This window comes from Eufriesea mexicana, unplaced genomic scaffold (genome assembly GCF_001483705.2).
Source record: "Eufriesea mexicana isolate 0111107269 unplaced genomic scaffold, ASM148370v2 scaffold580, whole genome shotgun sequence".
In the NCBI taxonomy this organism is placed as follows: Eukaryota; Metazoa; Arthropoda; class Insecta; order Hymenoptera; family Apidae; genus Eufriesea; species Eufriesea mexicana.
Window position 1 is genome coordinate 44,832 of NW_016908722.1, and position 27,905 is coordinate 72,736.

At 30.5% G+C, this 27,905-nt stretch overlaps 2 protein-coding genes across 2 annotated transcripts in view; one reads left to right on the top strand and one right to left on the bottom strand.

Moving 5' to 3' along the window:
• LOC108545824 (proton-coupled amino acid transporter-like protein pathetic) overlaps positions 1-16,269 on the top strand; it is a 32,182-nt gene extending 15,913 nt beyond the window's left edge. The window contains exons 4-8 of the mRNA XM_017897616.1: positions 1,168-1,525; positions 7,040-7,315; positions 9,206-9,384; positions 11,135-11,304; positions 15,326-16,269. Coding sequence (XP_017753105.1) covers positions 1,168-1,525; positions 7,040-7,315; positions 9,206-9,384; positions 11,135-11,304; positions 15,326-15,567 — 1,225 coding nt within the window. The 3' untranslated portion in view covers positions 15,568-16,269. The remainder of the gene's footprint in view (positions 1-1,167; positions 1,526-7,039; positions 7,316-9,205; positions 9,385-11,134; positions 11,305-15,325) is intronic.
• A 2,466-nt stretch (positions 16,270-18,735) lies between these two features.
• On the bottom strand, positions 18,736-26,911 carry LOC108545816 (sensory neuron membrane protein 2). Its single transcript, XM_017897609.1, has 10 exons — positions 26,810-26,911; positions 25,911-26,065; positions 25,414-25,576; positions 24,730-24,978; positions 24,020-24,231; positions 22,569-22,740; positions 22,223-22,515; positions 20,971-21,142; positions 20,675-20,917; positions 18,736-18,999 (listed from the first exon to the last, which is right to left on the bottom strand). Exons 1-10 carry the CDS (start codon positions 26,909-26,911, stop codon positions 18,736-18,738), a joined length of 2,025 nt encoding a protein of 674 aa, XP_017753098.1.
• Between the last annotated feature and the right edge of the window lie 994 nt (positions 26,912-27,905).

Here is a 27,905-nt window from a genome sequence, read left to right on the forward strand (position 1 = left end):
ATTCCATTAAAAAATACCAATATCACCTAGAAATCTCAGAAACACGTCCACCTGATAAAAATTTATGATCATTACAAGGTATCCTTCTGAAAGCAGAGTAATTTTCGTTTGAAACATTTTTTGAGAAGAACTATAGTTTAGTTATCAAACAATCGAGTTAAAAATTTCAAATGGGACACCCTGTATAGGAATTATAATATATAATAATACTCATAAACTAATGTATGTACCACATGTATAATTATATATATAATGAAGATATACTCAGGAAAATTGTGGAAAAATATTTCCAAAAATTACAAAAATATCTATTAGGAAACAGAAATGAAGAAGAATAAAAAACCCGTTATCAAAAAGAAGGAGAAATTGATGGAAAATTATATCTGAACACAAGATGTTAAAGGGGTTATAACGCAAGGAATAGTAGTCAGTGGAAAACTGTGGAAAAATTGTATAGATCTTTATTGAACGAGGGAATGGTTAGAACTGGCCTGTTTAGGGCCTCGCAGGTTAGAAGTCGTCTTCAGAAGACTGGTGACAAAAGACAGAACACAGGGGGAAGGGATCGCCCCTACACCGCTGGAATGTAGAGTTTACTTCACTATTGAATTTGACCATAACACAAGATAGGAAGGAAAGAGGAAGGAAAGAAAATTTTCTTACCTTACCGTGACTATCAGAAAATATTAGCATCTGAAATCAAACAAACTTGGAACCTCGAATGGTGCTCCAAGAAAGCAAGTAAATTAAGCAATATCCGATGACTTCTTCGAAAATAATATAGGAAGATCTACTAACAGACGAGACCAAGTCGTACTGAATAGGATCCAAATCGCACATTCCAAAATTACTCGAGAACATCTTCTGAAAGAAACACCCCCACCCTACTGCGACAAGTGCCAACATCCTTTGACCATCCAACACATCTTATTTTACTGTAAGAAATACGTAGCCTCACGAACCCAGGCAAAGGTTCCTAACTGAATGGAAGAAATCTTTAACAACACTGAAAACGCCAATAACATCCTCAGATTCATCCAACGCAACAAGCTATCATATGAATACATTTAGTACCCCCTCTAACGCTACATGTCGCTAATGACCTTGCTGTCGATGCGACTTTTAAGCCCTCAATTAAGAAAGAAAAATAAAATTTTCACGTTACAGAGACTTTGGTTCGCTGGCTCACCTACTGAAATCGTCCCTGGGCACAGGAATCCTCGCCATGCCGCACGCGATTAAGAACGGCGGAGTAGTGTTCGGTGGCATCGGCACGATACTAATCGGAATAATATGCGCGCATTGTGTCCACATTCTGGTCCGTACGTCCCATGTGCTATGCAAACGAACGAAAACGCCACAGATGACGTACGCTGAAACCGCTCAGGCTGCGTTTCTTTGCGGCCCGAAACCGCTCAGGCCTTTCGCCAACGCTAGTCGAATATTCGTGAACGCTGCATTGTGCGCCACCTACGTAGGCGGCAGTTGCGTCTACCTGGTCTTCGTCTCGACTTCGCTGAAACAGGTAAGCCCAAACATCCAGTTTACACAATTTCTTTTTTCTTTCTTTCCTTCATCGCATAATACGAGTCCCCCTGGCGTGAAGAATTTTTAAATATAGGTGTTTCCTATACTTAGACATCCCACCACAAGGGGACTTTTTTTTAAATATACGTCTTTCCTATACTTAAGAATTCCACGCCAAGGCGTGAGTAATGTTGTTGGAATTACGAATTTTTATTAAGACTGTGGATGTCGCAATGTCCAGTTTCCTAACGTTTAACATTTTCTATCGTATATGGCTTTGAGGTACAGAATTTTGAGGTTAGAAGAAACTCCTATTGCATATAAAATAGGTTAGAGTGTAAATTATAATTAAATTATTAAAGACAACATATATGGCTTTGAGGTACAGGATTTTGAGGTTAGAAGAAACTCCTATTGCATATAAAATAGGTTAGAGTGTAAATTATAATTAAATTATTAAAGACAACATATATGGCTTTGAGGTACAGGATTTTGAGGTTAGAAGAAACTTACGTTGCACAGAAAATTTTGAAATATTGGACAGGCCCCTAGACGTGAGTTACGTTGTTGGAATTACGAATTTTAATTGAATTAATTACTGTGGATGTTGTAAAGTCCAATTTCTTAACATCTAATATTTTCTATCGCATATCCCTTTGAGGTACAGGATTCTGAGGTTAGAAGAAACTCCTATTGCACATAAAATAGGTTAGAGTGTAAATTATAATTAAGTTATTAAAGACATCATATATGGCTTTGAGGTACAGGATTTTGAGGTTAGAAGAAACTCCTATTGCACATAAAAGAGGTTAGAGTGTAAATTATGGCCGGACTAAGTGAGTTATTTTATAGAGATTATGAATTTTAGCTAACAATTAGATTACATCTCTTGTTAGACCCAATTACTTAACTCCGGAATTCAGGATTATGAAATAAGAAAAATATCTTAATGCACAGAAAATAGGTAGTTATGCAAATTACGACGAGTATATAAGTATAGTTAAATCGAATCAATTCAACAATACTATAAGTATGTGACTATACTTATATACTTAGTGAATATTTTCTGTCCATCTCATATTTTCTCTCGAATCTATCACAGAATATATTCGATTTAAGTATATAAGTATAGTTAAATAGAATTTATTCTTTAATACTATAACTATGTGACTATACTTATATACTTAGTGAATATTTTTTATCCATCTCATATTTTCTCTCGAACCTATCACAGAATAGATTCGATTTAAGTATATAAGTATAGTTAAACAGAATCTATTTCATGATACTATAACTATATGACTATACTTATATAGTTAGTGAATATTTTTTATCCATCTCATATTTTCTCTCGAACCTATCACAGAATAGATTCGATTTAAGTATATAAGTATAGTTAAACAGAATCTATTTTATGATACTATAACTATATGACTATACTTATATACATAGTGAATATTTCCTGTACATCTCATATTTTCTCTCGAATCTATCACAGAATAGATTCGATTTAAGTACATAAGTATAGTTAAATAAAATCTATTCTACGATACTATAACTATGTGACTATACTTATATAGTTAGTGAATATTTTTTATCCATCTCATATTTTCTTTCGAACCTATCACAGAATAGATTCGATTTAAGTAGATAAGTATAGTTAAATAAAATCTATTTTATGACACTATAACTATATATCTATATTTCTATACTTAGTGAATGTATTCTGTCGATCTCGGGATAGAGAAATTTTTGTAGTATTTTCAATATTAGATGGCTTAAAGGTTAAGCATCGATATCGACGACTCGAATTCAGCAGAAGCAGGCCACTGTTATCGTATCGAGTGTTGAAAGAGTACCCACACCGATAATTTGAATATCAGGCTGATAGCATTGACTGAAGAGTTGTAAAAGCACTCGTCATCGATGACTTTGGATGATGAATGGAAATATTCGCGGCCGGATATATGGCCTATTTGTTCAGATAAATTCGAGAGATCGACGTAATCGATTGCAATCCTCCTTTTTTATTAACACTTGACTTTTGTTATATAAATTATTCTCTCTTCAACTGATTTAATTCGTGGATTATGCAATGACTGGATTTATTCGTTATTATTTCGTGAAATATTTCCTTGATCCGATAAAATTTGGAATTTGGAATTTTGCTTAATAAATTATTCTCGAAAAAACAAATATCTTTTTCGTTATGTAAAATATTCTCTCCCTCTCTCTCTCTCTCTCTCTCTCTCTCTCTCTCTCTCTCTCTCTCCCTTTAATTAATTTATTCATTGAATTATATAATAATCAGGTACGTTCGTTAATATTTCGCGAGACGTTTCCTCGACTTGATTATTATAATTACTGTCAGCGTTTTTTAAATTAGAGGTTTTGCTTTTTGAATCTTTAATTGCCTAGTATACTTTCCAACTATAATTATGGAACTTTGATAAAACTTATATATAATACTATTTTGTCTAAGCAATATTATAGTAATCATTTCCAATTTCGCAGTGTTGAAGTGAACACTACTATCTTCAAATTTATACTGAAGCATCGCTATTTTATTAATGCGAAAAATTAGTTAAATTCGTGCAAAATTTTTCTTTGCCTCGGCAATATTATGGTAGTCATTTATCAGACTGTAGATAATTAATCAAATCATCCAATTTCATAATCCACGTAAAATCATCGTCATCCTATTAAAATTTATGCCAAATTTTTCTTTGCCTCAGCAATATTATAGTACTCATTGTCCATTTATCAATCTGTAGATAATTAATTAAATCATCCAATTTTACAATCTACGTAAAATCATCGTCATCCTATGAAAATTTATGCAAAATTTATGCAAAATTTTTCTTTGCCTAGGCAATACTATAACAATATTAACTCGTTCTTCATTTATCAAAGTGTAGAAAAATAATTAAATCATCCAATTTTACAAACCACGTGGAATCATCATCATCCTACTAAAACTTATTTAAATTTTTACAAAATTTTTCTTTACCTCAGCAATATTTTAATACTCATCGTTTATTTATCAAACTGTAGATAATTAATTAAATCGTCCAATTTTATAATCTACGTGAAATCATCATCATCCTACTAAAACATATGCAAAATTTATGCAAAATTTTTATTTAACCAAGCAACAGCACAATGTACTTACTTTTAGTTTACCTGGTTAAACGCAGTCATTTGATCTAATCTAGGCCAATAATTTCACTATACATCGCGTAAAGAATTAGAAAAAAATTCCATTTGAAAATTCCATTAAACAGAAACAGATATTTCCTGAACATCGAATTCGATCGGCCAGCTGTGTCTCGCATAATCTGCATTGCCATGTTTACAGTTCCATAATTTACCAGAGTATAGTGGCCGTGAATTATATCCACCGTCTTAGCCGCATTAAAATGTAGATTGCGAAACCAGTCTAATCTGCGATCGTCTCGTTTCCTTCGTCCTCGTTCATCGTCACACGTGCATCTTTCTCCTTTTTTCCTCGATCACAATTGAAAATCTGTGCCAACGCGTTGCCTCAAGACTCGTTCTGTCTCGTTTGACCTGCAGAATCAGGCCTGCCTGCCTGCCTCAACACAAATTACACGCCGGCTGAATGCTTTGTATCTAATCGGACACTTCGAACGTTAAATGGCACCAGGTGGTATATTAACTCTGTCCACCTCGTATATCTCCATTGTTCCAAGCAATAAGCGTAAATTTTGCCGGTGAAAAACGTGCGACAACGAGCAGAAGGTAGAATCGTGGTAATATGGTTTGCTCGTAGTCACTGTAAAGACAAAGAAAACATTTAAACATTTAGAAAATTTTGGTTTCTTAGAGACCCAAGGTAATGGAATATTCGATCTTTTGCAAGAAACGTGAATTTTTGGTATAATACAATCTTTTTTAGGATCAAATATGAACATAATATAAAATTTCATATGAATTGTAAAATTAATATGAATGGTAAAATTTAATATGGATATAATATAAATATAATATTATATAAATGTAACATTATGTAAATTACTATTTATTAATTATGAATATTACATAAATTACCCTTACACTCCTAGAAAAAATTGTATTCAAAATTATATTAAAATTGTATTTAAAAATTGTACATAATATATAATGTGAAATATTCCAGGAAAAATATGTGCAGAAGAATTTTCTTCTATCCTTTTTCTAAATTAAAAAAAATTTTTTTATGATATTTGGTAAAATAGTATAGTGACTCTCAGTCTGGGATAGTCACGTAATATTTGATGAAAGGGAAGAGATATAGAGCAGAGTTCTGTTTTTTGAAATGGAATGTTCAATTTTTTGCTTTTGAAATAAAATTTCATACAACATAGTGGTTCTCAACCTACCGTTCACTGTGCAATTTATCAATAGAAAATTTATTATGTATGAATTATTACATTTCATTACTAGGTTAATTAAATTATAAATTGTACTCATTAATGAACTGATAAAACAATTTGTTATTAAATCGAGAAATTAGTTTATATATCATATTATTAAAAATATATTTTTCCTTATTTTTCACTATTGCGCTACAACTATAGTTTTATCTATAGATATAAGATGTTTGTCAGTTTCATACACGTTTTCAAGAGCACGTAGAACACGAAGGATCTAAAAACACGGAAATAATAAATTCTGAATATAAATGCAGTAAGACACGTCTGCCTGAAAACTCATTATTCCTGAGATACCGACTTTGTAGATGCTATTACTGTCATTACGAAACGTGTTTCACATTGTACACAGTACCTAGAATAATAGATATCAACGTTCTTGAGTTTGCATTTTTAAATTTCCAATGTCTCTCAATACTAATTTCCATTGAAAATTTATATGCACGTCTGAAAAACAAACAGACCCCAGATATTATTAATTATTTCAACAATTTTTGTTACACTTTCGTACACGTAATTTTTTATTCCATTCTACACACGTGTTCTATTATTCTACTCTACACACAGTACTCTGCCCCCCCCCCCTTTGAAATGAATAAAAATTTGAAATTTAAAAAATTCCACCACTCGATGGTAAAAAGAAAACTTGTCATTAAATCAGATTTCCCATACAACTTGTTTAACGCAATAAAAGCCATAAAAATGGACAAAATTGCCAGAACACCCAGTATATGGCATCAATAAAACATGAGACTTAATTTACAACCAGTCTAACTACCAAGTAATTACTTTCCTTTTCCATCAATTTTTCCTTCCTTTTATTTTATTAAACGCATGTTCAGGAAGCCATACATTACAGCAGACGATGATTCATAAATAAAACATTTGCACGGAAACGAAGTACAATTTACGACACAATCTGACTGCTCACTCGGGTCGCATTCTCGCGAGATAGACCAAGAGCTTTTGCACCCAGTGACGAAATTATTTACGACTTCTCGCATGGTAACTTCGTTAGACACCGGTTAGACCAATTATCCCAGGTGCCTGTGACGAAACTGTTCCTCGTTTGATTTCAGGTGGTGGATTATTACAGCAACATGATCATACCGATTCGCTTGTACATACTCACCCTGATCCCCGCAGTGCTGCTGTTGGGTCAGGTGCGAAATTTGAAGTACATGGTGCCATTCTCCATAATGGCCAACCTCTGCATGATAGTCGGCTTTGCGATAACCCTGTACTACATCTTCAACGGGATCGAAATATCGCCGGACGTGAAGTTGATCGCGCCGGTAAAGCAGTGGCCTACGTTTCTTGCAACTGTGCTCTTCGCCATCGAGGGCATCGGTGTCGTAAGTGTGACAATCTATAGTTTAAACGTTAATGGCGTTCTACTTGCCCGCTGAAAAATTCGTGCCTGTAAATTGTAGTTGCTGATTGGCTGTTCGATTTATTTCAGCAGTCATATTCCTTTCGTGTTAACAATTTTTTATTTTGGGAAAGTTCGCCAAGATTTTGCTTCCATTTTTATTTTCTTTGGAGAGGGGGTACAGTTGCGTGGATGTAATTCAGAAATCATTTTTGGTATTATATTAACGAAATTAAATTATATATAAATTAACAAATTTTTAAAGTAAGTTAAATTAATTAAATTAAATGAATTTAAAAAATTAAAAAATTAAATTATATATATATAAAACGAAATTAAGTTTGGTACTCATATTTCTCGTTTATTTTGCAATAGTCACAAAAATTTTAGGTTTTCCTTCTTCATAGCCTTTTAAGTTTCTATTTTGGGAAAGTTCGCCAAGATTTTGTTTCCATTTTTATTTTCTTTAGAGACGGGGTACAGTTGCGTGGATGTAATTGAGAAATCATTTTTGGTATTATATTAACGAAATTAAATTATATATAAATTAACAAATTTTTAAAGTAAGTTAAATTAATTAAATTAAATGAATTTAAAAAATTAAAAAATTAAATTATATATATATAAAACGAAATTAAGTTTGGTACTCATATTTCTCGTTTATTTTGCAATAGTCACAAAAATTTTAGGTTTTCCTTCTTCATAGCCTTTTAAGTTTCTATTTTGGGAAAGTTCGCCAAGATTTTGTTTCCATTTTTATTTTCTTTAGAGACGGGGTACAGTTGCGTGGATGTAATTGAGAAATCATTTTTGGTATTATATTAACGAAATTAAATTATATATAAATTAACAAATTTTTAAAGTAAGTTAAATTAATTAAATTAAATGAATTTAAAAAATTAAAAAATTAAATTATATATATATAAAACGAAATTAAGTTTGGTACTCATATTTCTCGTTTATTTTGCAATAGTCACGAAAATTTTAGGTTTTCCTTCTTCGTAGCTTTTTAAGTTTTTATTTTGGGAAATTTCGCCGAGATTTTATGTTTCTCTTTTTCTCTCTTTCTTCTTTTGGTTGGGTACAGTTGTGTGAATGTAATTCATGAATAAATTTTTGAATTATGTTAAAGATAGGGCGAAATTAAATATGCTACTTATATTTCTCGTTTATTTGGCAAAAGTCGCGAAGAATTTAAGTTTTCCTTTACTTTTTATCGTGTATAGTAAAAAATATGACTTTTATATAGTTTTTAATTATTTTAACAACAGAATTGAATTAAATACGCTACTATACACAGTATGTATTAATAAATATATCATAAACAGCGTATATTTATATAGAATATGATATATATAGCCCACAGGTAACAATAATTAAAATTAAATAATTAAATAATTAATTAAAATTATATTAAGTAATTAAAATAATGTGACAAAACCAAATAGCCATGCATAATTATCTTAATAATCGTTTTTATCTTAATAATAGTGAGTATTAATTGCAATAAAAGTTTCAATTTTCAATACCCGAATAAGAAATTTGAAAATAACAATTTCGGCCAATTTCAGAGACCTAACATTGATATTTTGTGTCATATCCTTATCTTTGCACGGTATTTGTCTTTCATTTTAATAGCTTTAAGAACCGTACAGTGCAAAGAGTAAACTCCAAGGCACTTAAGCAGTACTAAAGTGTGAATAATTCAGCAAAATTTATCATTGTGATAAGTTAATCGCCAAAATTAACAGAACATCATATGTATCTATTTTATCTATACTACATGCATACCGTATAGTATACCAATAGGAGACAGTAGCGTAACTATTACGACTGTTGCTCTTAATGCTACAACGAGGAATTAATTTTCTAGGTAATGCCTGTGGAAAACAGTATGCGGAATCCGCATCATTTCCTTGGTTGCCCAAGTGTCCTTAATATAACGATGACTATAGTGGTGTCTCTATACACCACACTGGGTGTGTGCGGTTATTTAAAATACGGAGCAGCAGTTCTGGGAAGTATCACGCTGAACTTGACAACGACAGAGATGTGAGTGCTATTATGAGTTACATAATTATTTAAATTATTCATTGATTCATTCGTTTCTAACATTGACTATACTTAGTAGACGTCGAATACGGAGAATGACTATAGTCGCTTACTATTAACCCTTTGCACTCGACGATATTTTGGCTAGAGAAGAGTAGAAAATCAAAGATTCTCTAGTAAAAAACTGACTATACTTTTTTCAGCAGTAAATAAAGAATTGTATAATAATAGAATTGTAGAATTATTTGATTTCGATACCTCGCACACTGTTACGTTACGTTAAATTTGATATATTAATTAATATCGATCTTCCAAATTTTATGAAATGGTGACTGAAGCTCACATCTCGAGTGCAAAGGGTTAAGTTCTTTGGTTATAGTAAACGTGACTATAGTCACTCAACGATGAAAACTCGTTCTATAGTAACAATAAGTACGACTATGGTACCTGCGTTCGCTCTATGTTAAAGTGACTATAGTAATTTGATACCGAGCACTCGTTGTTTACTGAATGTGACTATAGTCGTGTAACATCGAACGCTATTTATACAATGGAAGTTGCTATAGTTCTTTATCATTGAATATTCGCTCTATATTTAAGGCAACTTCAGTTACCGAATGTCGAGTACTGATTATTTACTTAGGATCACTAGATGATTATAGTCACCCAACATCGAATAATCACTGTGTACTGAAGGTCACTATAGTCATCCAATATCGAGTAATTACTGTATACTAAAAGTCACTATAGTCACCCAACGTTGAAAGTCATTGTATACTAAATGTCACTATAGTCACCCAACGTCGAATAGTCACTGTATATTGAAGGTGATTATAGTTACCAAACATTAAACGTTTACTGTATAGTGAAGGTCACTATAGTCACCCAACGTTAAATAATTACTGTATACTGAATGTCATTATAGTCACCCAACGTTGAATAATCATTGTATACTAAATGTCACTATAGTCACCCAACGTCGAATAGTCACTGTATATTGAAGGTGATTATAGTTACCAAACGTCAAATGTTTACTGTATGGCGAAGGTGACTATAGTTATCCAACGTCGAATAATCATTCTATGCTAAAAATAACTATAGTCTCCCCACATCGAATAATCACTCTATACCGAAGGTTACTATAATTATCCAACGTCGAATGCTTGTTATATATTCAAGGTTCCTATAGTCGCCCAAAATATTCGCTATACACTAAAGTTAATTATAGTCAATTAACTTCGAGCTCTCATCTTGTACTAAAGATGACTATAGTCAAAAGTTAGTTTCTCAAAATATAACTAATTAATCAATAATTCCGTTATAATGTACATGTTATACGTTATTTATTATATAAAATAAATTATATATTGTATATTAAATATACATATATATAATTATCAAATTCAAAAAGTACATCATCTACCGTGTACATAACATTACTTTTCTTATCTAATTTTAAATTATTAAAATTATTAATTTAATTTTTTGGTATATATAAAATATTACTGGAATTAAAATATTATTGGAATTAAAATTTTATCTCGTACTCAAATTTCGCCTTACATAATAGTCACGTGGATATCTTTGTTTTTCAAAATCGAATTCGACATAACTATATTTCGATTGCTTAATCGAAGAGATAGTTGCGTGTACAGTTGCGTGAAATTTTGCATGTCTACATAATGGAACGTGTGTAAATGTCGAGCAAAAATGGAAATATTCGACTAAACGAGAATGCATTATTTTGCAGACCCGGGCAAATAGTGAAACTGCTCATCGCTTTGGCAGTTTTATTCAGCTATGGATTGCAATATTTCGTGCCAATGGACATCATGTGGAACTCTATGAAAGACATGTGCAGCCATAAGTATCAAGGAATATCTCAGACGGCGATGAGAATAGTCATGGTCTTATTTACCAGTAAGTACTTTAATTTTCAACTGATATCTCGAACAGCAGATGAAAAACAAGTTAGCTTATCAATGGTGAAAAATTACAGAAGACTCAGAAACCAATTCGTGTAAAAATTTTTGAGAAGCTTAAAAATTAAATGAAAATTCGAAATTTTGAGAAACTCAAATTTATAAATAATATTATATAATTATATATCGAGGGAAATAAATCAACCTATGAAAAATTGCAAGAGGTACATAGAAATATATAATACATTTACTCGAATTTTTGAAGAAATTTGAAAATCGTTTATATTGACATATAGTGGCAAATAATTGAAATAAAATATTCATCGATTAATTTATTCACGAATAAGTCTTTAAGAAGAAATAATTTATTAAAAATTGTATAAAATATAGAAAGTCATCCATCTCCAAATTTTTCAAAAAAATCCAAAAATCAGTGGAATTTATATTTAACAGAGAAAATATAATATAAAATTCGGATTTATTTTCACTAAGTCTTGAGTAATAATCTGTTAAGTTAATCAAATTCATATTTAATTAAAAATAACCTAAATAAAATAGTATTAAGACTTATTTTTTATTTTGTGCAATGCTTCACAGATAATAATTTGACAAAAATGTAAAGTTTCACCAAAATTCTAGAAGCTTCAATTTTCAATATTTTCAATTAAAAATAACCCAAATAAAACATCATTAAGATTAATTTATTCACGAATAAGTCTTTAAGAAGAAATAATTTATCCCAGCCATAACCAAAAATTGTGCAAAATATAGAGAGTCATCCATCTCCAAATTTTTCAAAAAAATCCAAAAACCAGTGGAATTTATGTTTAACAGAGAAAATTTAATATAAAATTTGGATTTATTTTCACTAAGTCTTGAATAATTCATATTTAAGTCTTGAGTAATTCGGATTTAAGTTACTCAAATTCCTATTTAATTAAAAATAACCTAAATAAAATAGCATTATGATTTATTTTCTGATTCTCCGCAATGCTTCACGGATAACAATTTCACAAAAATGTAAAGTTTCACAAAAATTCTAGAAGCTTCGACTTTCAATATTTCCGATTAAAAATAACTCACAGAAGGTATCATTAAGATTTATTTCCGTCAGATTTTCTGCATTGCATCACGGATAACAATTTCAAAGAAACGTAACGTTTCATCAAAATTCTGAAGGCTTCAATTTTCATTAGTGGATAGCTTGTAGGGAGTCTGAAATTATCGCTTTCGTCTGCTATTGATTCGCCACGCATGGCTGGAACGACATTCGCTGCTCTTGGCTTACCACCATGGCCACCCTCCTTGTCGCATGAAATTTCATTAAAAAACCGTGTTATACCTTGGTTAAGCGATCACGAGCAAACCAGTCTCGTAATCACTTATTCAAGACATACTTCATCGCTTAGTGTCTCGAGTTTTTCCAGCCGAAGTATGTCAGCGTGATCTGTGACCACTAAAAGCAAGAAAAATCATTATATAAACATGAGCTCGTAAATGCTTTGTTAAAAACCACCAACAGAATACGAGTCGAGAATAAATGGGGGTTTTACGATATTTTGCATAATAACATTTACGATGATTTACATAACAGCGAATTATATCATTAGATTTTTGTTCGTCTCTTTTTGTTTAGATATAAACTAGGCTTCACTCGCTTTGTTTTCAAAGATATATATGTTTAGGAAGAAGAAAAATAAAAATAATTTATATCAGAATTAATTATTCGAAGTAGAAGAAACTTTTATGTGACAGGTTCAATTTTTTCTCATCTCTAACACGAAAGATTTAATTTTTATTCTAGATTCATAAAAATAAGAAAAATTTAAAAATAAAAGCGTAATAAAAATTTTATTATTTCCTTATATTCAAAAAGCAACACTCGATTATTATTAATATATTTGACACCATAATTCTAATGAGAGATAATAATAATTATAGTTAGACAATAATATATATATATATGACAATTTATACACGATTTTCTTTTTTATTTTAATTTATCGTGAAAAATGTAAGCGATTTTACAGTGAAAAAGCTTAGAATTGTTATGATGCTATAGCAAAAATATGTTCAAGGACGAGCCATTAACCCTTTTACAAATAAGGGTTTTCAGATAGTCTTAAGGTTTCCACTTAACTCACTAGCGCCACCACGGTTCGTATCTACAATACGATTGATGCATCGTAAATATCGCGTATATCGTCGAATTATTTTCTAATTTCACTGATATAATCCTGGAATTTTCTTCTTACTGTACACGTAATATTATCTTCGCGGTATCATTAACGCAAATTTGTCTCGCGAGGTGGTCATTATCATTAATACTTCTCTATTAATTCGCGAAACCCACCGTTTACATTCCACGGGAAAAACTCGAGACACCGCGTGCACATCGTGAGATTGCACATATTAAATCTCAGATGCGATTAATTCACGCATAATTACTGTCGTTTACTTCGCAATGTTTTGTTTTCGTAGCAATTTGTTTTTATTACCAGATCCATGGCGCAATAAAACGACTAGCGTTTTGATATTCACGAGATAGCTGGCTCGATTAGCCTTCCGGTTATTACCGGTTCACGCTGAGCGTGCACCGGTCACGTGCCTTACTTTCCTATAGAAGAGAGAGAAATACGCAGTAGGAAGATAGACATATCCCGGGAAATACTCGTTGGTTCTGTAACCGCATGACTCACTGCTAACCGTGAGCACCGTTCAATGACTCGTGCTCATTTGATTCATTGAGCATCCACCAGCTCGATATTCGCGTCCTTGTTTACGTTGTTGGCGTTTCAAGGGTTCAGCATCTGTTTCCGTATGGTCGAGGCAATATAGTTCCTTTCGACTGCGATGTTACTCAACCTGCCCAGTGGTGGGGGGCGCTCGGCACGCGGTCTAGTGATGTTTTTCGACGTAACAATTTATATTCTCGCTGATCATTCGCTTTCTAATGCTTGGTTAGCTTTGTAACGAGGATGTTATACGGGTGTTTTCTTCAATCGTGATCGGTTTCACGTGAGATTAATACCATAGTTATCTGTTCTGATCTTTTCCGAGTATTCGTGTTTCATTTGTTAGATAATCGCTGACTTTTTAATTTTATCGAAATTAAGTCATAAAATTGAGATTGGTATTTGTCTTCGTCTTTTATTTGTTGAATAATTATGAATATTTTATATAGTTGATGATAAGATGATAAATTTTAAGTAACACTATGGAGAAATTAGTACCAATATTAATACTAATATACAATAAACTATATTACGTATCGATATTTTTAATAATAATAATTTTATATAGGCTGGAATAAACTAAAATTAATGAAGGGGAAATTAATTATATGAAGCTAATAATAATTTATTCTTTTCCCTTTTTATTTTTATAAACTATATCTATGCAATTATATTATATGTTTTAAATAATTTACGCAAACCAGAATGAATTAAAATTATTTCGAGATATTATAGAGATAGATATATTATATTGTAGATATTCGAGATATTATAGATATTATTATATCACGAAAACTAGCTATACTATGAAACTAGTATAATTAAACAAAAATTCCATTTTTCTAGTACCTAATATCTCATTTAACACTCGTTTAACCCTATTACTACAAAAATAAATAGGTGTACCCAATTTTTTCACAATAAAAAAGAAATCAACTGTAATTTTGCCAAGAGCAGCTGCTCTTATAATTTAGAATTTAGAAAATATAAATTGAATTATTATTTGAATTATTACTATTTTAATTTTATTATATTTTAATTTAGAAAATATAATTATTTCGTAAAATTCATCTATTTTAATAAAAATTTAAAATATAATTCAAATTATATTTTTAAATTCTAAATTATATTTTCTAAATTTTTCTCTCGGGAGTTCGTTTACGTATGTATTTGGTTCACGATTAAAATACGTATTATCCCGAGTATTGTCAAAAATTTCCCCAATATCTTACCTCGATGCATAACACTTGGTTACGCTATAACTTTCCCTTCTTTTTCTTCCAGTTTTTGTGGCATTATTAGTTCCGGACCTGGGACCGTTTATTTCCCTAGTCGGATCAGTATGTTTTTCCATCCTGGGCATCACGATCCCAGCAGTGCTAGAAACGGTTTCGCGCTGGTACGGCCATCTGGGTAAGTACAACTGGAGGCTTTGGAAGAACTCTTCGCTTGTGTTGCTCTCCCTCATAGCGCTAGTGTTCGGTTCATGGATCTCCATCGTAGAGATAATCGAACTGTATCGTTGAAGCGATAAGCGTATTTATACGGAAGAAAGACTTGATTACATTAATCCTGATGGACAAGAAGTATTAAGAAAGGAGCAAGTGAAAAGAAAATGGTGTACAGGATATGTAGGAAACCATAGAACATAACGAACTGTGTCACTTTTAACACGTTGACTGCTAGATCAGTTCTACAGTACGTTCATTTTTATCTGCAGACGTGTAAATACATTTAAAAATACATATGCGTGATATAGAAAATTACTTCAAGTAAATATCGTAGAATATCAAGAGAATATGTAATGATAATATTCATTTAACTTTGTAATGACATTGAAGATCTTATATTTTTCATTAAATATTTTTATAGATCGATTATCGATCATTATCGAGATACGAAGTGTGAAGGTCGACATATTATCATAATTATAGTTAACTAAACTGTACCTAAACTCTATTGATTAGGTTGTTCTGTCAGACTACTGTATCAATGGTTCCAGAACAAATGATGGCATATGAAAATTAAATATTCACAAATAATTGTAATTTTAGAAATAATTTAATGTTAGCTATAAAATTTGCAATAACAAATATATAGATTTATGCGTAAACATTTAAACACGTCCTTCATAGTATTTACACGTTCTCAGATAAAATAAACACACTGTATATAACTTGCTTACGAAGATGAAATAAGCCTTTTGTTTTATCACACACATCCTAATATACGCTAATAATATATACACATGGAGTTAAAAATAAAATTATTTAAATATACTCCATGATGTGATAATTTCCTTACATCGTTGTAATAATAACGACGGTATCGAAATTTTTATAAATATTACGCTTTACCTAGGTTAAATTCTTTTATTATTCTCGACGTCGCCAAAATGGCTACTGTCACCATAGTAAATATTATAACGAGTATCTTGTTTTATTAGAAAACAACGGAATAACAAATAACAAAGTTATTTAAACATGTACCATGATTCGTTATAGATTATTTGAATAACAAGGACGACATAGGAAAATTCTTTATTACCATTTATTTCAATTAAATTCTTTTGCTAACCTCAGCATCGCAAGCTACCGATAACCACCGCTGCGCGGCGACACTGGCAAATCGAATGCCAACTATTGATAATTCGCATAGTGGCCAACGTGTTAAATAAAAGAATAATGATTAAAATATTAAAATTATATTCTGTCACAATAACTCAAAGTATTATGCCACATATATTAAAGGCATTCGTCCTTAATGGATTAACACGTTCACTGTGTATGTTTTTAATCCTAATAAATATATGTGATACGTGTTCGAAAAGTGAGAAAATTTTGGAAAAATTTTATAGAACTTACAAACGAATCACGTATACAAGATTTGACGATACAGAAGTAGATTTTGTACGAAAATAAGTTGTCCGAGTATTTCGTGTTAGAGTAATAGAAATTCTGGCTCCTGTGCACGTGTTAAAATTGTTAAAACTAGATATTTGTTTTTTAAGACTTAAAGATTTGTACAGCCATTTTGATACAGTTATTATTGACACGAGCCACGCTGCGATAGAGTATTTATTTTTAAGAGTATTCGTGTACATTGTGTATTTATTTCTACCTTACATGTAAGAATCTTTTGTAATACAATGAAATATTGTAATTAATTTTGATCGTTGTTACGTTAATTTTTAATACACGGAAGAAATATAATTCCGAACTGAATAGATAAGTTATTTTATATTTATTGTAAATATAAAATGCGGAGAAATAACTTCTATTTTCGAAGTTGTGGAAAAATGGCGTGTTAAGTGATTGATTAAGTTAACGATAACATTAATGTAGTAGTGATCGCATTTCAAAATTGCAGTGAACTTCCGAGGAAAAGTGGGACAAATATTATTTATTGGATTGTACAAATAAAACAGAAGTTTGCTCGTTTACTTTGTATAAATTTGTATAAATAACATAATATTTTTGGCTAAACCTAATTAACAAATGCGATCGCTGCTATATTAAATTGCAAGGATACAGTAAATAGCGTGTAATATCGATTGTAAATTTAGTGCCACTGTACGAAGACATTAAATCTCTATATAATATTTTTTCTAAATAACCTGTAATTTTTAAGCTGATTATTGAATTCAAGTTATTAAATTATTATAGATCTTTTGTTATGCGAAGCTTCTTTGTAACGAAGTTATGGGAGATGTTTGACATATCTCTTTGAAAAACAATATTTTTTAAAAATAAAACCATTGTTAATTTAAGTTAATTTAATTAACAAAATTGTTGCTCTAATGTCGTGAATATTGTAAAGAAATTGTCATTACCATCTTATATAACGTGGTGAAAGTATCATAAAAATGGCGTCCCGCGTGAAATGAGAAAAGTGAGGTTAAGTTCCAGAATTGAAGAGAAATATAGCATTTTCTTGTCGCGATTGTGGCAAATGTATTTGTTAAAACGATCTATAAATAATGAAAAAGTATTATTCGTTGAATGTTTTGTAAAATTTCTCCAATTTTGGAATTGTACTGAAGGAAATCGCGTTGTAAGTGAAGTATAGCGTTTTAACGTAGTTTAACATCATTTTGTAATTTGTAAAATACAAAACTATTACCAGATGCACATAAATTTTCCCATCAAGATCTAGCATGGATCTCTAATGTCGAATTTATAATTTCTTTCATTATCATTTTTAATTTCGTTGTTTGAGATTAGTATACATTTGCTAAAACTAGAAGAAAGAATATCTGTGGTTGTAAAGAAAAACGCTGCATATCACGTATTTTCATTTTTGAGATATATATTTATTCATTTTTATTTATTTCCATAAATTGCATAATTTCTTTTTTCATGCTTTTTCTCATAAATATGCGAACCAAATAAATATGTATCAAGAGCCAACTAACGAATGAGCCAGAATTCTTAAAAATTGCAATTCAAATTTTTTAATTCTAATTAATAATTAATTCTAATAATAATAATAATTCTAATTGATAATTAAAGTGTTTTTTAAATTGTGACCTGCAATATTTATTCTTACAAGCACAGACACGACATATACATATGTTTCAGTCCAAATAGAAGTCAAAATTAATTTTATCAGGAGTATCTGCATGTCTTAAGCAAGGAAAAATTAAAATATTTGAAATCGACCATTCTGATTCGTTTATGATAATAATTCCAGTGTTAAAATTGCTCGAATGCCTGTACGGCTTGTCGTCTAGGTCTATGTGTGCTATTATTCGACTGTGAATTCGACGATATTAACAACGAATCTGCGATCGAAACTGTAGGTTGTACTTTGCGTCTCGTGCAATTACAATAAAGCGTAGTCATCAGAGCCATGTGAATTCCGATCATCAGGGGAACTATATCCAAGTAACTTATAACCTGTATCAAACGATGTACTTGATAGGTTAACCCTATTATAGACAACGATGGCGTGTTACCCTGTAAAATAATTGTCAAATTTATGTAATTAATTTTTTCGTCAGTATTGGAGTAATTTGCATATTACACAAGAAACAATCGTGATCAACTTGTTCGGAAAAAAATGTATAATTTTGCTCGATTGTTTTGCCAGAATCTTATGGTACATAAGATGACAAAAGATCAGATTCTTTTTAAGATCAGAAGATGGAATAAAATATCTTGAATCAGTATGTCTATTTTTAATAAAATTATGATTCCTTGATATCGTATACTGCATCAATAAATAATATTTTTGATATTAGAACTACTATTGTAATTTCCATTAACCACTTTAACAAGTAACTTATAGGACGTGTTTGATTTGCTGATAAATTATAGTCACTCCAGAGAGTCGGTTAATTAGCATATCAGCAAATCATAATTCAAGATTATTTAAAGCTTCAAATTTCAGAAATCGTTTCAAATTACCAAAAAGTATTAATTTTAATTAACGTTTGAAATTATCAGAAGCTTTAAAATCCTATTGTTTGAAAATTTGAGAAATTTCTAAAAGCTATAAACTTTAATTGTCATGTAACACTCCTAAAAGTTATAAATTACAATTCTCATTTAAAACTATTGAAACCTTAAAATTCAGATTACCATTCAAATTTACTTCAAGCTTTAAATATCATTTATAATAAAAAAATTACTAGAAGTCTTAAATTTCAGTTATAATGCAAAATTCTTAAAAGCTTCAAATTTCAATCTTCATTTAAAACCATTAGAAAATAAAAATTTTATTAATTATCGCTTAACACTTCAAAAAATTCAACAGTACTTTCCCAAACCTTATCAAACTGTTGAACATTAATCTAACTCATATTCAATGTCGTCAACATATTTACTGATTGCGAGATTTAACTTCCGGTATGACACTGAATTCCACAGTGCCAATTAAAAATTTCGATTATCATTTGACACTTCAAAAAATTCCACAATACTTCCCCAAACCTTATCAAACTGTTAAACGTTAATCTGATTTACATTCGTTGTCGTCAGCATATTTACTGATTGTGAGATTGAACTTCCTGTATTACACTAAATTCCACAATTTTAATTAAAAATTTCAATTATCACTTGTCATTTCAAAAATTTCCATAATACTTTCCCAAACCATATCAAACTATCGAATATTAATCTGACTCACATTCATTGTCGTCAGCATATTTACTGATTACAAGACCCAACTTCCTCGATATTAAACTGGTATAACACCAAATTCCCCAGTACCAATTATAAATTTCAATTATCATTTAACACTTCAAAAATTTCCATAATACTTTCCCAAACCTTATCAAACTGTCAAACGTAAATCTGACTCACATTTGTTGTCGCCAGCATATTTACTGATTACAATATTAAACTTCCTGTATTACACTAAATTCCACAATTTTAATTAAAAATTTCAATTATCACTTATCATTTCAAAAATTTCCATAATACTTTCCCAAACCATATCAAACTATCGAATATTAATCTGACTCACATTCATTGTCGTCAGCATATTTACTAATTACGAGACCCAACTTCCTCGATATTAAACTGGTATAACATCGAATTCCCCAGTTGCAATCACATAAACCACGCATACGAAGCAAGGCTGAAAGAGGCCAAAGCAAAATTGATAAATAATTTTCAGAAAAGAGCTCACATTTCCGCACCACATAAGGGGAAAGAACCCTTCGCTGACATTCGACAGCAACTTCACTGGCTGCTTCTTCAGCTCCAGGTTCAATTGTGTCTTCTTCTCCCCAGAGAGAGGTGTCCCAGTGTACGGTTCGATCACGATGTAAGTCCCATGTACGCTCTCATCGGGACTTAAGCCCTGTGCATAGGTGAGCAGCTGCGGGTCTCCATGTAGGAAGTGCGGTTCTGACAAGATCACCGGTACGCCCTGCAAGGTATCCAATGTTAAACCAGAAGAGACTCATTGCCTCGTGAAATTACCTGACACTCCGTGACGTCGATTAAACCTTGTGGCAGACACTGTGGAACATGGTTCACCTCCACGCAGTAACACTCGGTTTCGTTCTTCAGCCATGTCCTCTCCTTCATCACGAATCGCGATCCGGTTAAACCGTGTATCGAGACTTCGTCCTCGTAATCTGCTTCTACTGTCCTGTGTATTTCGATAACGTCCGTGTGTTACGAATACATAGACGAGTGTCTTATGTGAAAATAAGTATTGTTTTTCAATTGTGTCGAATAATTTGAGGAAGTGATTGGGACGAAGATGGCAGCATTCATGGAAGGTGTTATGCGAAGTGTTGCGATTTATGAAACAGGTTTGTTGAGGGTACATTCGTTTTGTATTATTTTAAGGACGTGTCCAAATTTTGAATAGTATTGTGCGTGTCCTTTTACAAGCAATGATCTTCAAATGACTATCAGGTGAATTTTGTGTAATTCAATTTTAAAAGATCTTAAAATAATCTACGAGTAACTCATAGAGAATCTTTTATTGAAAATTCTAGGAAGCTTTAAATGGTCTTCGAGTACTTTTGAAGTGACCTTCGAATGACCTTGGTGTGATTTACAATAGCTTTTGGGTAAGCTTCAATGATTTTGAAACTATCTTAATACTTTGTATACTAAAGTAATCTTTAAGTGACCTTTGATAAACTTAGAATTATTTCAAAGTGAACTTGCAGGGGATATTCTAGGGAACTTTAAATGGCTTTCGAGTACTTTTAAAGTGATCTTCGAATGACCATGATGTGATTTATAATAGCTTTTAAGTAATCATCAATGATTTTGGAATTATCTTAATATTTTGTATACTAAAGTAATCCTTGAGTGACCTTCGATAATCTTAGAATTATTTCAATGTGAACTTGGAGATTTAAATGGCCTTCGAGTACTTTTGAAATGACCTTCGAATGACTTTGATGTGACTTAAAATGGTTTTCAGGTGATCTCCAATAATTCTGAAATTATCTTAATATTTCGTGAAGTAAAGTAATCCTTGAATGACCTTCCATAATCCTGGAATTATTTCAAAGCAAATTTGGAGGGACGTTTAAATGATCTTCGAATGACTTCCAAATAAAAATTAAAATCGGCCAATGCAAGACAGTGTTGGTCATGAAATGTCATCAGCAATATTCAATTTTTATATTAAACTACCTTTTATTGTTTGTTGTATTCTGAATCGAATTCCCCAGTTGCAATCACATAAACCACGCATACGAAGCAAGGCTGAAAGAGGCCAAAGCAAAATTGATAAATAATTTTCAGAAAAGAGCTCACATTTCCGCACCACATAAGGGGAAAGAACCCTTCGCTGACATTCGACAGCAACTTCACTGGCTGCTTCTTCAGCTCCAGGTTCAATTGTGTCTTCTTCTCCCCAGAGAGAGGTGTCCCAGTGTACGGTTCGATCACGATGTAAGTCCCATGTACGCTCTCATCGGGACTTAAGCCCTGTGCATAGGTGAGCAGCTGCGGGTCTCCATGTAGGAAGTGCGGTTCTGACAAGATCACCGGTACGCCCTGCAAGGTATCCAATGTTAAACCAGAAGAGACTCATTGCCTCGTGAAATTACCTGACACTCCGTGACGTCGATTAAACCTTGTGGCAGACACTGTGGAACATGGTTCACCTCCACGCAGTAACACTCGGTTTCGTTCTTCAGCCATGTCCTCTCCTTCATCACGAATCGCGATCCGGTTAAACCGTGTATCGAGACTTCGTCCTCGTAATCTGCTTCTACTGTCCTGTGTATTTCGATAACGTCCGTGTGTTACGAATACATAGACGAGTGTCTTATGTGAAAATAAGTATTGTTTTTCAATTGTGTCGAATAATTTGAGGAAGTGATTGGGACGAAGATGGCAGCATTCATGGAAGGTGTTATGCGAAGTGTTGCGATTTATGAAACAGGTTTGTTGAGGGTACATTCGTTTTGTATTATTTTAAGGACGTGTCCAAATTTTGAATAGTATTGTGCGTGTCCTTTTACAAGCAATGATCTTCAAATGACTATCAGGTGAATTTTGTGTAATTCAATTTTAAAAGATCTTAAAATAATCTACGAGTAACTCATAGAGAATCTTTTATTGAAAATTCTAGGAAGCTTTAAATGGTCTTCGAGTACTTTTGAAGTGACCTTCGAATGACCTTGGTGTGATTTACAATAGCTTTTGGGTAAGCTTCAATGATTTTGAAACTATCTTAATACTTTGTATACTAAAGTAATCTTTAAGTGACCTTTGATAAACTTAGAATTATTTCAAAGTGAACTTGCAGGGGATATTCTAGGGAACTTTAAATGGCTTTCGAGTACTTTTAAAGTGATCTTCGAATGACCATGATGTGATTTATAATAGCTTTTAAGTAATCATCAATGATTTTGGAATTATCTTAATATTTTGTATACTAAAGTAATCCTTGAGTGACCTTCGATAATCTTAGAATTATTTCAATGTGAACTTGGAGATTTAAATGGCCTTCGAGTACTTTTGAAATGACCTTCGAATGACTTTGATGTGACTTAAAATGGTTTTCAGGTGATCTCCAATAATTCTGAAATTATCTTAATATTTCGTGAAGTAAAGTAATCCTTGAATGACCTTCCATAATCCTGGAATTATTTCAAAGCAAATTTGGAGGGACGTTTAAATGATCTTCGAATGACTTCCAAATAAAAATTAAAATCGGCCAATGCAAGACAGTGTTGGTCATGAAATGTCATCAGCAATATTCAATTTTTATATTAAACTACCTTTTATTGTTTGTTGTATTCTGAAATTGTCTTTTAAATAAAGATTAAAGTAAAATTATGTAATTAGGCTAAAAATGAAAACGAGATAACAAATTATTGTTGAAAGTGTCCTGAGATTTTTATCTGAGGAGATAAAATGGGATGTCATCAAGATGTGGTATGAAATGAAAAATTTTTAACTTAACAATATTCAATGGAATATTCAATAATTTTTGATCTTATCCTAAGAGGATGAGTGTTTTTAACTACCTGTAAGAATGAGATCACTATACCTGCATAACTCTGGCACGAATGTTGAAACAAAAGGAAGAGGTTCTACCAATGGCGCCCAAGTGATGGTGTCAGTGCCTCTTACTGTATTACAACTATCAGAGCTCCACAATGTTTGTACCCTTTTCCCTTTGTATGACGTTATGTCACCTAATCTAGTTATATCTTTCAGACCCCTATTGACAGAAAATGGTCCACGAAAAGTATAATTCATCTGGAAAATAAGGAAATTAAAATTGAAACATTTACTTAAATTATAATACTAAATTTTAATTATGACAAATTTACTCAATTATTGCACTAAAATTTAAACTACTTTTTCTTATACTTTTATATTTTCAAGAATATATATTTTCTGATTTTCAGGAATGCTAAAGTGACAAATTTTTAAATATCATTATTAAAATTTAAATTACTTTTTCTTACACTTTTATATTTTCAAGAATATATATTGTTTAATTTTCAGGAATGCTAAAGTGACAAATTTTTAAATATCATTATTAAAATTTAAACTACTTTTTCTTATATTTTTAGATGCTATAATTTGCAGGAATTGTAAAGAGAAAAATTTTTTAAATATTATTATTATTGAGACATTTGGAATTCTTACAAAAATCTAATACCAATATTTTTTAAACAAAATTAAATTTTGGAGATTGGAAGGTATCTTTTTAATTCTCATTCTTAGGTTTTATACGAATTTAGATCCTACCCTCTGGAAAATACTGAGAAGATATATGCCCTCTCTGTCGGTTTCCCTCAAGACAGGTGGAGGATTACTTATCAACGTTTTGCATACCATATCCAACTCAGGGAATTTTTTTAAGTTGCACGAAACTTTAACTCCGTCGAAAAGAATTTCCATAGGACTGGCTTTTAGAAATATGCTACTTCTGTTTGGAAATAATTTCGGTATGTCATTACCATATCTCTTCATGATGTCGGGAGGTAAACTAGATAGCTATGGGAACACAATTATATGTATTATTAATACTTAAGTATTGTATTAATACTGATGTAATAATATGATACTAATTGCACCAAGATTATATTTTTGGATACCTTAAAAATTAATTTGAAAATTATTACTGTTACATAGATATTAATATGTTCATATATAATATATTAATTATCATAATTGTTACGAGGATTTTATTTTCAGAGATTTAAAAAATTGATCAAATATTTCTGTACTTGTATTTCTAATTAATAAAATTATTAGAATAATATGAAAATTTTTATTAGTATTTAATTATTAGAATAATATAAACAATTTTATCAGTATTTAAATCACTATTTGAAAATTAATATTATAATTGAGAAAATATTAAATAATTATGAAAGTGGCAAATTGATTTTTTAATTTTATTTAACAATCGTATGGAATTAAACTTACCATGGAAATGGTACCAATGTATGCAGGATTTAATATGTTAATTTTGTTTCGCTTAGTTATGTTCAGACTTAAATACTTGTTAAAAGTGTACGTTGATCTTGTTATATATGTAATTTCATCGCTCTCTTCGTCCACGCTCATCACTTGCTTCTCGTATATTTCACTAAACGTATAAATGTGGAAATAAAAATTAATAAAGGCCAATAAATATCAAAATACCTAATAAACTGAAATTTTTACTACGTACGTATTTTAAATATTAATTACGATAATACTAATGAGTATTGTTTTCATTACAGAGTACTATTAAAATATTGTTAAAATATGTATCATTCACATAAATTTTTAAATGTGGTATAAGTATGATATAATATTCTTTAAATTATATGTTGACAAATATAAATTTGGAATATGTTGATAATAACGCAGTTATATATTGTATATTGCTATGCAGATGAAATTTAGTATAAAAATATTTCTTTAAATTTGTTACTCACTCGTATGTGATTGGACCAACTTCGGCCAAATTTGGATAACTTCCTCGCATTACTTCATCGGGATTCGTAACATTGAACAAATAACAGGCAAAAGTTAAATGCATAGGTGATACCCATGCATCGTAAGTCTCTCCGTCCCCATTAAGTGGCAGAAACTGGAAATTGTGGTATTATAAAATATAATTAACATGATATTAATATTAGAATACAAAGTGTTTTATAAGATTTAGAAATTACAGTCTCAATAGTAAATAAAAGTAATAAATTATGTTACATTAATCGTACTTGAAGATTATATTAATATATTCTATTACGATAATATGTTCTAAATTATACTATAATATATTATAAATCCCAAATAAAGATAATCTGTACCATCTAATAATATTATATTCGACCTGATTTAAAAATAACACAACTTTGAAGTAAATTAAATCATGGAAACCCAATGTCTAAATTTTTATTTATTTTCTTTTCTTCTAGAGTATGCAATAATTCAGTTTTCCAGTAAAAATAAAAATTAATGATACTAATCATACCTAAATGAAGCTTAATAATATTAATAGTGTCTCAATAATAATAATATTGATGGTAACTTAATAATATTAATACATAAACTCGAATAATAAAAATTAGTGATATCAGTAATACCTAAATGAAACTTGATAATATTAATAGTGACTCAATAATAATAGTAATAATGATAGTGACTTAATAATATTAATAAATAAACTCAAATAATAAAAATTAATGATATTAATAATACCTAAATGAAACTTAATAATATTAATAGTGACTCAATAATAAAAATAATATTAATAGTGACTTAATAATATTAATACACAAACTCAAATACCTAAATTACTAACTTAATAATATTAATACATAATGCAATTTACCGTAAGTATTTCTTTCACGATGCCATGTCGAAAGGTTCGCGTTATAATCGTATATATACCGAAAATAATCCACACAACTGCACACACACGATAGCAATACATAATTTGATAATTATAATTATATATTATAGTTTGAGAAGTCTCGCTTTATAATTTCTTTAGAATTTTGAATAATATTAAACGAAATGATATTTATGTTAGAATACATTTAAACGCACAATTTATCGGTAACTCCCGCCATATTTGATTTCTTATATAAACTAATTTATTTCGCAGAATGGAACCCCGATGAAGCTTCTCATATATTCTAGTCTTGAACTGAAACTCATAATGTTTCCAGCTTTCGATATTAATGAATAATGCATTCGTGCAGTTATGTCACGTGAATTTATGTTACCAACATAAGCTACTACATAAATTATTTGCGTATTAAATAGCATAATATAAATGAGTCTTCTTATCACATACTGTTCTTTAGTTGTAATCAATATTTTAATCGTAATATTAATATTAATGATATTACTTTCATAATCACGTCCAAATATTTTTTAAATAATAATTAATTTCACAACATAAAAGCATTTTCCAGTACAAGTATTATGTATATTTTGATATAACTACCATGACTTATTAAAATATAATATTTTTATTAATTTTTATTGTATTATATACATATAAAATATATGGTATGCATATTAAAATTTTTATAATAATAGTGTTATTGTTTCTTTTATATCAAATATTTAATAAATTTAAGACTGGATTATTAAAGAGAATGTTTAATAATGCAATTTAAAATATTATTATAAATTTGCAATTTTTGTAGAAAATAATGTAATATTTTTTTAAATATCTTCTGTATGTATATATAAATTTTTTTAATATTTGAAATAAGAGTAAATCAAATTTTGGAAAATATTTTTATTTCTCTTATTCATGTTCAAAACTGTTTTACCATCAGACACAACCCTTCATTAGTTTCTCCTCCACCCACCAGATGGTCTAGCGTCGAACAATGTGGAGTCGAGCATCCTGCACGCTGGACAACAGCGAAACGGGAAGAAAGAAATGGTGGCGTTACTTTAATTTTGTTAGA

Coding starts and splice junctions, on each gene's coding strand:
- LOC108545816 (XM_017897609.1), bottom strand. CDS start 26,911: ATGTATTGCTATCGTGTGTGTGCAGTTGTGTGGATTATTTTCGGTATA. Junction 25,577..25,910: donor GTTGGTCCAATCACATACGA/GTGAGTAACAAA, acceptor TTATACGTTTAG/TGAAATATACGAGAAGCAAG. Junction 21,143..22,222: donor TTTTGCTTTGGCCTCTTTCA/GCCTTGCTTCGT, acceptor CGAAATACACAG/GACAGTAGAAGCAGATTACG.